At 35.2% G+C, this 12,134-nt stretch overlaps 1 protein-coding gene across 2 annotated transcripts in view; it reads right to left on the bottom strand.

Annotated features, from left to right (window-relative positions):
• LOC111047777 (glucose-6-phosphate 1-dehydrogenase) overlaps positions 1 to 12,134 on the bottom strand; it is a 41,594-nt gene that overhangs the window by 4,761 nt on the left and 24,699 nt on the right. For both annotated transcript variants that reach the window (XM_022333611.2, XM_022333612.2), the window contains exons 5-9: positions 10,689 to 10,847; positions 7,048 to 7,267; positions 5,211 to 5,427; positions 2,865 to 3,070; positions 263 to 423 (exon numbers count right to left, since the gene is read on the bottom strand). In XM_022333611.2, the coding sequence (XP_022189303.1) occupies positions 263 to 423; positions 2,865 to 3,070; positions 5,211 to 5,427; positions 7,048 to 7,267; positions 10,689 to 10,847 (963 nt within the window). The remainder of the gene's footprint in view (positions 1 to 262; positions 424 to 2,864; positions 3,071 to 5,210; positions 5,428 to 7,047; positions 7,268 to 10,688; positions 10,848 to 12,134) is intronic.

Below are 12,134 nucleotides of genomic sequence, written 5' to 3'. Positions count from 1 at the left end.
CCTATTATGAGTGCATTGTTGTTAGGACTATGGTTGTTATATTGGGCCTATTTCAGTTCTCAACCACAGTCAATAATCATATAGTTGGTCTAACTGATGTATCCTTTCTGAGGTATTCCAGTGTCCTTTTTTAACAGACCTACTCTCTTTCATCTGACAAGTGAACACGAACAAAATATCAACACAAATACTTAACATTCAAATCTTTACAAACAAAATAGCATCGACAATAATTATTATAGTTGCAGACTTTGAAACTTACACATAAGGGGTGGGTGCGATCTTCTCCTTCTCTATCCTATGAAGTAGAGGAGTGAAAATTCTCCACGCTTCTGACAACTCGTCCGATCTGACAAAATGCATCTGAGAGCCGCAGAACACATCGAGGATGAGCCGCTCATAGGCGTCAGGCATCTTGATACTCTGTGAAGTGCAAATTATTAATTATGAATGCAGAATAAGCAACTGTAACTTTCGAAGCTGCTTGTGGTTGACCTATTACAATAGAACAGGAATATAGTTTGAGCATCGGAAATAGCTAGGTCAATTGCGATAATTTACCCATTATCAATTCAAAATTATTGATAAATAAGATATTTAAGGTAATTGAAAAGTTGTTTTAGTTATTACTGGGTCAACTCAACTAATGTTCTGTTATAATAGATATCTAATTATGAAAATCAGAAATGTATCAAATTTCTTTCCAATTGCCAGATATAAATAGATTGAAAACACTTAAAAACTTACATTAGAACATTTTCAAGTGTTTTCAATCTATTTATATCGTGTCTCCTGTTATATATATATATATATATATATATATATATATATATATATATATGTTGTATGGATACAGTGGCGGAGACAAATAATAATAGAAAGAGATGAAAATAATTAAACAATTCATACAAGTATTTTAAAGTTCTTGAGTCAGAGTATGGCCTCGTCATCTGCTACATGCAATTTCTGTAGCCCTCCCTGGAATCTTGACAAAGAACACTCCGTAAGGATGTGGTTCATGCTTTGCTCCTCACCAAGGTATAAGATGTTGTGGTATTTCTCCATAATTGGTATTCACAACATCAACGTCTTATTCTTTCAGTAATATGAATTCTCTGAGTGCAATATGCACTCAAAAAATTCCGGTCAAAACACAAGTATCAATTTCTGTTTTACCTTGAGGTAGAATGACACCATTTATTCTTACAATTTCATTATTATTATTAGATCAGTAAGGTTTAGATTAACAATGTTTATATGTTCATATTACAATTTATTGATTGTTGCGAAGTTTATAAATCTATAATTATCGGAAATTTAGAGCACTATTAAACGATTTTAACTCAATAAGATATAATTTAAAATGACAATGTAAACAATTCAGTGAAGGTAAGCCTACTTGAGCCGTTTTCAATTCATTGTTGTACAGAAAATATTCATCAATTTTCAATCCCCAAGTGACAATAGTAGTGCACACAATAGAGTGTGTTAATTTATCACATTGAAAGATATGGTGGAAGCAGAAATCGGTTTCTCCTCTTCATGATAAATGTATTATCACTTAGACTATAAGTGGTCGTCAGACAAGTTGCATTTTAAACTTGGATTGAAAACGTGAAATATGATATTTGAAATCCAGATTCTATAATTTGATTAAAAGGTTACACGAAATGTATAAGAATATCAATAATACTTTTCCAACTAATTGAATAATTATAATCGTGTTTGATTTGGATAGGGCAGAACTGGAAATGTTTAAGTGAATGGTTCTTTATTTTTTAAAATAATTTACACAAATTACAAATATATTTAAGTTGTTGAAGGAAAAATTGGAAAAATCAAGCATTGATACTTTCTATTAGCAAAAACTACATCTGACAACGCACTTCTAGCAAAGCCCTTACAACCTGATCCTCGTAGTTACTTTATTACCCACGAGCAAATGTAGCCCATAAAAATCACAAAAATCCTTTCCACTGTACTTGACAACTGCAAAAATATAGATTTGAAAAAATAGAATTATTCTACTATTCACTATTTAGTCAAAATAGCATGGATAATAAATCTTTATTGAAGTTGAATATTCTCATAAAAAGAATTCGACTCCGGTAGAATGAAAACCGGCAAACTCAAGATCCAAAACCAGGTGGTATTTATATTCAACCCCGGAATACTACTACTATGAGTACTTGGGGATTTGATGATTTGAAAGCATTTTTCGCTAGGACAAATTAAATGAATTCGTTTCAATCATTAATATTAGAAATAATTTATTAATAAAAAATAGGGCAATGAATATCCTTGGTAAATTCAGAATATTTATGAACAATTTCAAGTTAATCAATTTGGTTGTTCAGATTTGATGTTGTTTCAAACAGGATATCCTTATATTTTTTGTATTAAATCCAAAGTCATTGTTATATAATATAGTAGGAATAACTCCCCCAAATAGCGGTAATTACCATTCACACACCCATACTGCACTCAATCTTCATAAATGAACAGATCTTCTTTCATTACAGATCTGCAAAACACCCTAAAAAAACATATTTTATTACTTTAATTATTAATGATAAACCAGATTTATAATGTTTGCGAGTTTTTTTGACAATCGATTAACTAAACGTTCCACCATCATAATTAAATTGCTCCGAATATGACTTGTACATATTTATCATGACCATTGGAATTTAATAGCTATCAGTCGCATTCCATGTGTTGATAATTGTTTTCTTCTGATAGCATCCCTTTGATAAAACTGGACTACTTAATCTGCTATTACAGTCAGAATTTCAAGAAAGAACAAAATTACATATTTGATTGACTTTGTGCAATTAGCCGAATACTTTTTGTGAAGTGTTCACCTTGTATCGGCTTCCATAAGTCAGGTCCAATTCAGTTTCCTCCATATCGAAAGTCATTCCAGGTGTCTTTGTCATCATCTTGATGTAAACCGCTTCTCCTGGCTGCACTCTCATAACTAGTTCGTTTCTTTTCGCCTTGTCATCAAATATATCTCCAGGAACGTCCTTGTATTGTATTCTCACTTCGGCTTTTCTTTCATTCAGTGCTGAAAAAGATAATGAGTTTGTAGTGTTGGCGAGGATTTCCAATGATTAAGGTCGGTTGAGATCCATACCTTCTCTCAAACTGGCCCTCAATTAACACCTTTCCTCGAATGTGAAGTGTATAGTTTTTTTCAGTATGGGTATATATAATTATATATAATTCAGAATCAAAATTCAAAATCCCTAAATTAATAATACTAACTTCATATCAAAAAAATCAAATTTATTTATTTACCAATTCACTAGAAATTTACAAAATAACACTTATCAACTAATATACATTGGTGTGGCTGGAAAAAGAAGCCTTGAGCTCCAGCCACGAGTTCGAAAATATTCTTTAAATTATTTGTACATTTGCCGTGATAATATTCTAAAATACAAAATAAAAGATAGTAAACCAAAAACCAAAAATATGTATAAATAAAAACAAAAATCAATTCTTGAATCAAAAATCAACAAGTCCAATAATAGAAATAGGTAATATAGAAATTATAATAATAATAATAAAAAAAAAATCTTTTTTCAGGTAATAAAAAAAAACCAAGTTTAAACTGAGCGTGTTAAAAACAAGTCATAATTATAGTAATTTAGTTTTCGATTTTAAAAAAGTAATTCTCTTTTACCCAGGATCTTATTTTATTTAATTTATTACTTGTAATTTTATCCCTAATGAAATCGTCTGGTATCCTATTTATTAGCTTATCGCTCTGGAACTTGAATTGATGATTGCTGGTTGTCAATGCAGTGAAATTTATACTGTAAGCACTTACACTTGCTGGTCTTAAATTGTAAGTGACATTGCGTTGAGTAAATAGATGTGTATTTTTATTTATGAATATAATTAAGTTTGTTATGTACGTTTGGCGAAGCGTTGGTAAGTTTATCTCATCAAATATTAGTCTGCTAGGATAGCGTCTTGGTCTTCCTAGCGCAGCCCTGATGATATGCTTTTGAATAGTAAAAAGTTTATTGAAATGGGTGTCAAAGGCTGCTTCCCATACTTCTATATTGTAGTGGAAGATTGAGTGAGCATATGCATTGTAAATTGTTCTGAGAATGTTCAAGTCTTTCAATTGATTAATTTTGTAAAATATTGTAATCAAGTATTTTAATTTATAAGAAAGATTTTGGATGTGAATGTCCCATTTAATATGCTGATCAATCGTAATTCCTAAATATTTCATTGACTTAACTCTTTCTATAGTTGAACAAGTACAGTTGGGAGTGTCGCAGTTATGATTATGTATTATTAGTTTTAAATGTTCTGAAGGTTGACCGCTTCTATTAGGTGAAAAAGTTATATATTTAGTTTTTATTGTATTTAATGTTAGAATATGACTTTTTAACCACGACTTGACCACTGAGAGACCGCGATTTGCACAGTTGAATGTTTCATCCCAAGTTGAGCCAGAAAAGATTAAAGATTAAAGATTAAGCAACTGTAATCACAATACGTATTATTAATTGCATACAGACAATAGACAGGCAGACAGACATTAGAGGAAGCGAGCTGATAATTTGTAAATAGTGTTGTATATTAATCAGCTGGAATCATGTGTCGATGCATAGAGGACAGTCTATGTAAAAACTCCCAAATAGCTTCAGCGGTTTTAAATAAATGGGAGATTATAGAAATTGCATGCAATCAATAACCCAGCTGAGCCACAATAATTTTTTTTATGCACTTTCCATTTTATTTTTTATATCCTGAAAAATAACAAATGAGTTAGTTAATCTTGTTGGCCAACGAACTTGATCTATGAAAAGGTTCAAAGAATATGTGATCAAAATTTGAAGCTGATTGATCAAATTGTTCAAAAGTTATTGTAGAACATACGGACAAACATACTGACGTAGGCTAGCCCTACATGGATACATATCATGTGAACACGGTTGTCAAGGTGACTGTTTTTGGCGTTGAACTGATTATGAGAAGATAACAAGTTTTAAATTCGTTTTATGATGAACGTTCCAAATTGATGTAGTATTTTATTTTTCATCTTGTTCATGATTGTAAACGTTTAATTAATAAAGTTTTAATTATAAAAGCACATTTATAACAATACAGACACACAGACAGACAACGATTTTTGCCTTTGGTCAAAAGTAAGAACTCGTTCAATTATAAATAGAAATGCATACCTTTTCCGCAACGAAGAATGAATGGAACTCCATCCCACCGTTCATTGTTGATGTTCAATGCGGCCATGCAATAAGTTGGCGTGTTGGATCCCCTGGGCACAGTCGGGTCGTCCAAATATCCCATCTTAGCATCCCCCTCACCATTCGCATCACCAACGTATTGGCCCAGAACAACGTCATCCAAGTCCACGGGTGGAATGCATTTCAACACTTTCACCTAAAATTTAAACTCAATTATTAATACGTTACCACATAGTCACAACAATAGTCGTCTTTGATAACCTAAAATGTTAGATATGATATCGGATTGGCATGTTAAATTGTCGGTCCCGGCTGAGGTATGGACAGCCGTAAGGCTCATTGAAACCTTAAATTCTATATTCCGGCCAAGTGGAACCTTCCCACAAGGCATTCCGCACCAACATAGAGTCATACGAATTTGATTTGCCTATACTGTTATGCCACAGCGCCACACTCTTGCCAAGTGCTTACAAATGACGACGAACGCCGAATGTTAAGAATTGAACAAGTATTTAAGGGATAGTAGAAGAGTAAAAGGAAATATATCTTATTGTTGTATTAGGGATTGAATATATTATATCAAAATTCTAATCATAATCATATGGGATGAGTGGCGCCATTTAGGGGGGGTGCAGGGGGGCCTAGGCCCCCCCAAGGATCAGATAAATAATGAAAATGCGGGTCTATCTACACGAATCCTTAGAATTTCATACTGATTTAATACTGTTTTTAAACAGCAGTAGTATAATTCCTTCTACAGTATCAACAATGTAGCAAAATTGCTTTGAAAGTATGGCTACGGTTATGGAGTAATAAGGAATATATTTTTCTCTGTGGTACAGTTGAAGCTTAAATATAGAATGGGTACAATTATTGATCGTGCACAATAAGTGAGTTATTGCATAAATTTCAACGTGAGAATAACAAGTTGCAAGATGTCACAGTGAAAGCAAAAAAGAGGGCACAATCAGACAATCAAAAATGTACATTATACAGAGTTGGTGAGAATTATGGGAACAGCTTAATGTTTCTTTAGCTTTCTAACTGAAATTTATTTTCCAATTAGAATATGATCCCCTATGAAATTGTCATTGTAAAAGTAAAATTTATCTGTTTCCATGATTTTTAAGAAATCTGTTTCAGTGTATTCGTACTTTAGGGCCTCTCTGTAGGCCTATATATTTCTAATAAATATTTCATGATTTAATAATAATGTATATGTTTGTATTAATAAGTATTATATTGATACTTCAACCACATTTGTATAAAACTGGAAAAAATGAAGCATATATTAAAACATCTTCGAATGTAACATTTATGGGGAAAAATCCAGGACCCTCTATCCTTTGGGGGTATTCCTTCCCCCCCTTATACCTCTTGGTTTTTGCCCCCCCCCCCTAGCAGTTTGGTGAAATGGCGCCACTGGCCGGATGACAAGGAAATGTGAAATACTGACCCATTGATAAGAAAACTCTACATATCCTCAAACGTTTTAATTGAACATAATATCATTCAAGTATTATAAGTTTAAATTACTGCTAACTGTTAACTAACTAATAGTTATAAATATTAGTAAAGAAAATACGTTTGATAGTACAGTTTGATGCAAGATGCATTCAGATGGAATCAGTTAGTTCAATTCGATGACTGTATTTGCAATTCTCTTTCAAGACTTGTGAGTGCTTTAAGGCGATAATTTTAGCTGAAAATAATAATTTCATATGATATCAACAAAGAGGGTTTCTCTATAAGACCGTTCTGAGTAATACATTCTTAAATTAAATTATACAAATCAAGTAGAATTTGTTATATTTACTTTTTCATTCCTAATGTCATCTGGATGAATGCTAGCTGGTTTTTCCATGGCAGCCAGACTCAATATTTGTATCAGATGGTTCTGCATAACATCTCTAATGATACCAAACTCGTCGAAGTATCCACCTCTTCCTTGAGTTCCAAATGGTTCTTTGAAAGTGATAAGAACAGAGGCGATACTGTCTCGATTCCAAGTGGGGCTGAAAATTCGGTTGGCAAACCTGCAAAACAAGAAATTATTGAAAAAACAAAAAAAAATTCCAAATGATCTCATCGACATCGCCAATGATATTTAATTTTGAAAATGATAAACAAAAAAAAAACTTACATCATATCTGTGAAATTTTATATTGTAAGCTTTCGCCTTATCAATTTGATGATCTCTGGACATGGTAAGATCTCCGATTTGAAAACACTGTACATTTATTTATCAACTTATATATTTATTCACAAGAAACTTGGAAGCCTACAAGATTCTTCCCAATATTCGCTTCCCAATCACAATAAATCATACAAATAAGAAGAAAACAGAAGTTGGTGAAAGGAAAAAATAGAAAGGTATATAAAATCTCTACCATTAATGTAGTATTAATCGAACTACTCTACTACAGTTGCATTTAACGACACATTTTGATGCGCAATACAATACAAATTTAAAATATACCAGAAGGTGTATGTATACTTGTAGATTGTATTAGAATGTCCTATTCCACCCTCTAAGTTTCCTAATAATTGCGAAGTATTGCTACGACGAGGACTAGCTACAGCCGGGTATGGGTCGGGGTCAGTGACCGTAATGACGGGTGGAGACACCGGACCTACACTTCTCCCTCCCTGATTCGTTACCCTCTGCTTCTTTCGCGAGATTTTTACTTTCAGGGGAAGAGTGTTTGCCCGTGCCGTTGCTGGCCGATTCGGCTCTCGGCTCTTGGAATTCAGGTTGGGTGTTAGGGAGAATTGAGGTAACTTTAACCAAGGATACGGATCCGGATATCAGATCCCCACAAATAATTATATTTGTAAAGGTAGTACGCAATCTGAACCAACTGCGAATTGACGGCGAGCAAGCTGTACCTGCAAGCCCGGGATGTGGTTTTTCTATGGGGTTCAAGGTGAGAGCTATGGGGTAAATGTATGACGGAACTATGGAGTTATTAGTAGTATTTAAGATGTAGTTAAATAGGGCACGGTATAGGGTGTAAGCTATAGAGAATAGGGTGCAGGGTATGAGGTATACGGTATAGGGTATAGGGAACAGAGAATCAATAATAAGATTATTATTCTCTACAGCAAATGAATATCTGCTCAATAATCCGCAATCTGAGAATTGCGCTCTAGCTCTCAGCAGGCTGGACCTGCTAGCTAAACATAGTATATCTATTTCAATTTTATGATAATTAAAGTTTGGAGGATGAGGTTTCGGGTGACGGATTTCTGAATCGCGAGCCTGCAGCTGCGAAAGGATTTTCAGCAATTCTGAAACTGCTAAACAGGATTTCCGCGCTAATCTGGTGACTGCGCGCCGGTTATTAAGGGCCAATCTGTGACTGCCCTTAAGGGTATGGGAATCACTCTCAATCGTCCGAAACGCTTTTAAATTAATAGTCAGTATGTCGACTATTATGAGAGGATAGGGAAGGGTTTACAAGGATTCTCCTAAGCTTCTCGCTGGTCTGAGAACCGCGACTGGGTCGATCTCTAATCTGTGACTGAGATCCTGCTCTACACAAGGTTTCCTATGCCTCTCGCTGGTCTGAGGACCGCGACGGGAACGATCTCTAGTCTGGAACTGAGATCTCGTGCTAAACAGGGTAGGGAAAATTAAGAGGAAGAAAGAGAGAGTATGCCGCAGTCTAGGAACTTCAACAAGGACGTTCTCAAGCTGTACCTGAGAGCAGGAAGCGTCGCAGTCTGTGACTTCAACAAGGACGTTCTCAAGCTGTACCCGAGAGCAGGAAGCGTCGCAGTCTGGGAACTTCGACAAGGACGTTCTCAAGCTGTACCTGAGAGCAGGAAGCGTTGCAGTATGTGACTTCAACAAGGACGTTCTCAAGCTGTACCTGAGAGCAAGAAGGATTTTAGAATAGGGAAAGTGAAGAGAAAGTAAGAGAAAGGATGCCGCAGTCTAGAAACTTCGGCGAGGAAGTCCTCAAGCTGTACCTGAGAGCTAGAAGGATTTTAGAATAGGGAAAGTGAAGAGAAAGTAAGAGAAAGGATGCCGCAGTCTAGAAACTTCGGCGAGGAAGTCCTCAAGCTGTACCTGAGAGCTAGAAGGATTTTAGAATAAGGAAAGTGAAGAGGAAGAAAGAGAATGGACGTCGCAGTCTAGAAACTTCGACAAGGACGAACTCAAGCTGCACCTGAGTTCTCTAGGAAAAGGATTGGGCTTTTCCTACTTGGAATTACAGCAAGTCTGAATTTGCTAAATAAGTTAAAATACAGGGCCACCTAATGATATGAAAATTAAATAAGGAAAATACACCCCTTAAAACTGAAATTACCTTATTACAGAAGAGGAAAAGCACACAAGTGACCAGTCCTAACATACAGTTACCTGAATCACTGCAGAACCAAATACGGAGAATAGCGAACAAATTCCCTCACTAAACTTAAACGTCGTGAAGCGACAGAGTCGAGACTTATAAATTAAGTACTCAAAAATAACCCGCTACAAGAGCCTAGTTAAATTCCCCACTCAACTATTTGTAGCACAAACTTGAGATCCCTTGCAGGTTTCAAAACCAAGGATAACACGTTCACCCCCAGTGATACGAATTTAGGAAAAATAGCTGACAAGAAAGAAAATCCCACAAGGAAGTTCTAACTTCGAGTTGTCCGGAACTCGTCCTACAATATTCTATGTTAACACAAAATAGAATAATTCTCCTATAAATACTTAGTACCGGGAACGTCGTAAGGAGAGGAGATTCGCGACCCGATCTCACGCTCAACCACCGAACAACTGCTTCTCTCCCAGGTCTTCTTGAAGCAGCACCGGGGTCGCTGAAAATTAGGAGGCCGGGGGAAAAGAGATTGCCGACCAATGGGAGTCTGAAAAGACGATCACGGCACTGGTCATGTGACAGGGTTTGACTCAGCTGCTCCTGATGTTAAGGGTGCAGCTAATGATGACAATGATACTAATTACTACACTAAATCAGGCCGGTGAACAATATTTCTCACCAGAAATTACAAGAAGAACGATACCGACTCAACTCGGTAGTTGCCTATCGCTTTGATGATACGGCTGCTGCTGCTGCAATACTATAACGTTCAAACCAGTAAACAAAATCTGGAAATTTCTGGTTATGATGAATCTGTTGCTGATGATTTATAGGGATTGGCGACGATGGTGATGATGTGCATACACTACTACAAGTCCAACAAGATATATCTGGAAGTCGACCCTATTCTAATTCTAAAATAGAATAAATTTGCTAAATTATACACTAGTCGACGGCTCTACGTCCGTCACAAAAATTCACTTTGTGACAATTGTATAGATGAATGATTAAAATACACATTACAGACTACACAGATTAATTATTTTAAAAATCGCTCGTTATCATTCAACTCGAAAAGAAAGATTTCCTTAAGTCAAACTTTTAATTTTGCATTACGCGAAATTTTGTAAAGATTTACCTCAAAGTCATCAGATTCTGCACCATCTCTTTCCCAAGATAATGATCAATTCGATAGATCTGCTCTTCTTTGAACAACGATCCCAGGTGCTCTGAGAGACGTTCAGAGGACACCGCATCCTTTCCAAAAGGTTTTTCTACAATGATTCTTGTCCACCCACTAGATTTAACAAAAATGAACAATAAAATATTCAATACCAAGAGAAAAATATTCAATTACTCAATAGACTAATATATTACTAATATATTGCATAAAAAAGATAAAATAAAATAAAATAGTGTACCGTCCTCTTGCATTACTAAACAAAATAAAAACATCAAGTATCAAATCAAATCAATTTATTTTTCCACATTGCATTACAAAAAAATGTAAAATTCATAAATTCAATTATAAATAGAATACATCAATTGAAATAGAAAATTATACATTATTGCTAGTACATAGATGGCGTGGAATTCCCCCAAGAAGACTATACGTCTGTGAATGGGGGAGAGTTCTTGCATGAAAATAGAGTATCATGTATCTTTATCTGTGCTATGAACTATTAACTTTATGTTCTATACAACCTATATAAGTAAATGTAACTGCTGTTTATAGTTTATTCATAAAAATACGTGATTAATAGCAGAGCAGAGTTGATTATAAATTTACAAGTGGGAGAGCAAGGGAACCTAAGACCAGCAATGAAGCGAAAAAGTTATATTTTAATTAAATTGAGCTGGTAAGTTATACTACATGTACGGTGAATGGAGCAGTTCCTCAGTTCCAATCCAGCCTATGCCAAAAAGCCACCCTACCAACCTACTTTTATACACCACGTCGCTGCAATTCTCAGCCTCCCTGATGACGTCCGGCAAATTCCTATAGATAATTTGAGCTAGGTAGTATGGTGATTTGAGTTCTATTCCATGCATTAATCTAGGTGTTGAATATCCATGGTTGTTCCTGAGTCGTGTTTGATAATTGTGTTGTATATTAGCAAATAGGTTTATTTTATTTTTCCTTATATATGTGAGAATTGTTTTTATAAATAACTGTCTTAGATTGAGCACAGGGAAGTCCGAGAATAGCAGCAACGGGGTACCTGGATTCTTTTTTCAGGATAGTTTTCATTATTGTGCGTTGAGTGACGGCCAGCGGCTCCAGGCAAGCAGATGAAACACCTCCCCAAACTATTATTCCATACTGCAATATTGATTGGACATATGCATGGTAGATCCTCCTACACAATCTAATGTCTAGTACCTGGCTGAGCTGAGAGAGTCCATACAACATCCTTCTTAGCCTCTGTTTGACACATTGAATATGGGGAACCCAACTCAAGTGATGGTTAAAAATAACCCCAAGATATTTGTATTGGTCAACTCTCATGATTAATCCACATGTACAGACTGAGGATTCTAAATCCGTACATGTATGCATTTTCACCTGTCTTGAGCCTGTAAG

This window comes from Nilaparvata lugens, chromosome X (assembly GCF_014356525.2).
Source record: "Nilaparvata lugens isolate BPH chromosome X, ASM1435652v1, whole genome shotgun sequence".
Taxonomy (NCBI): Eukaryota; Metazoa; Arthropoda; class Insecta; order Hemiptera; family Delphacidae; genus Nilaparvata; species Nilaparvata lugens.
The sequence above is the reverse complement of the archived record's forward strand: the minus strand, read 5'-3'. Positions and strand labels throughout refer to the sequence as shown.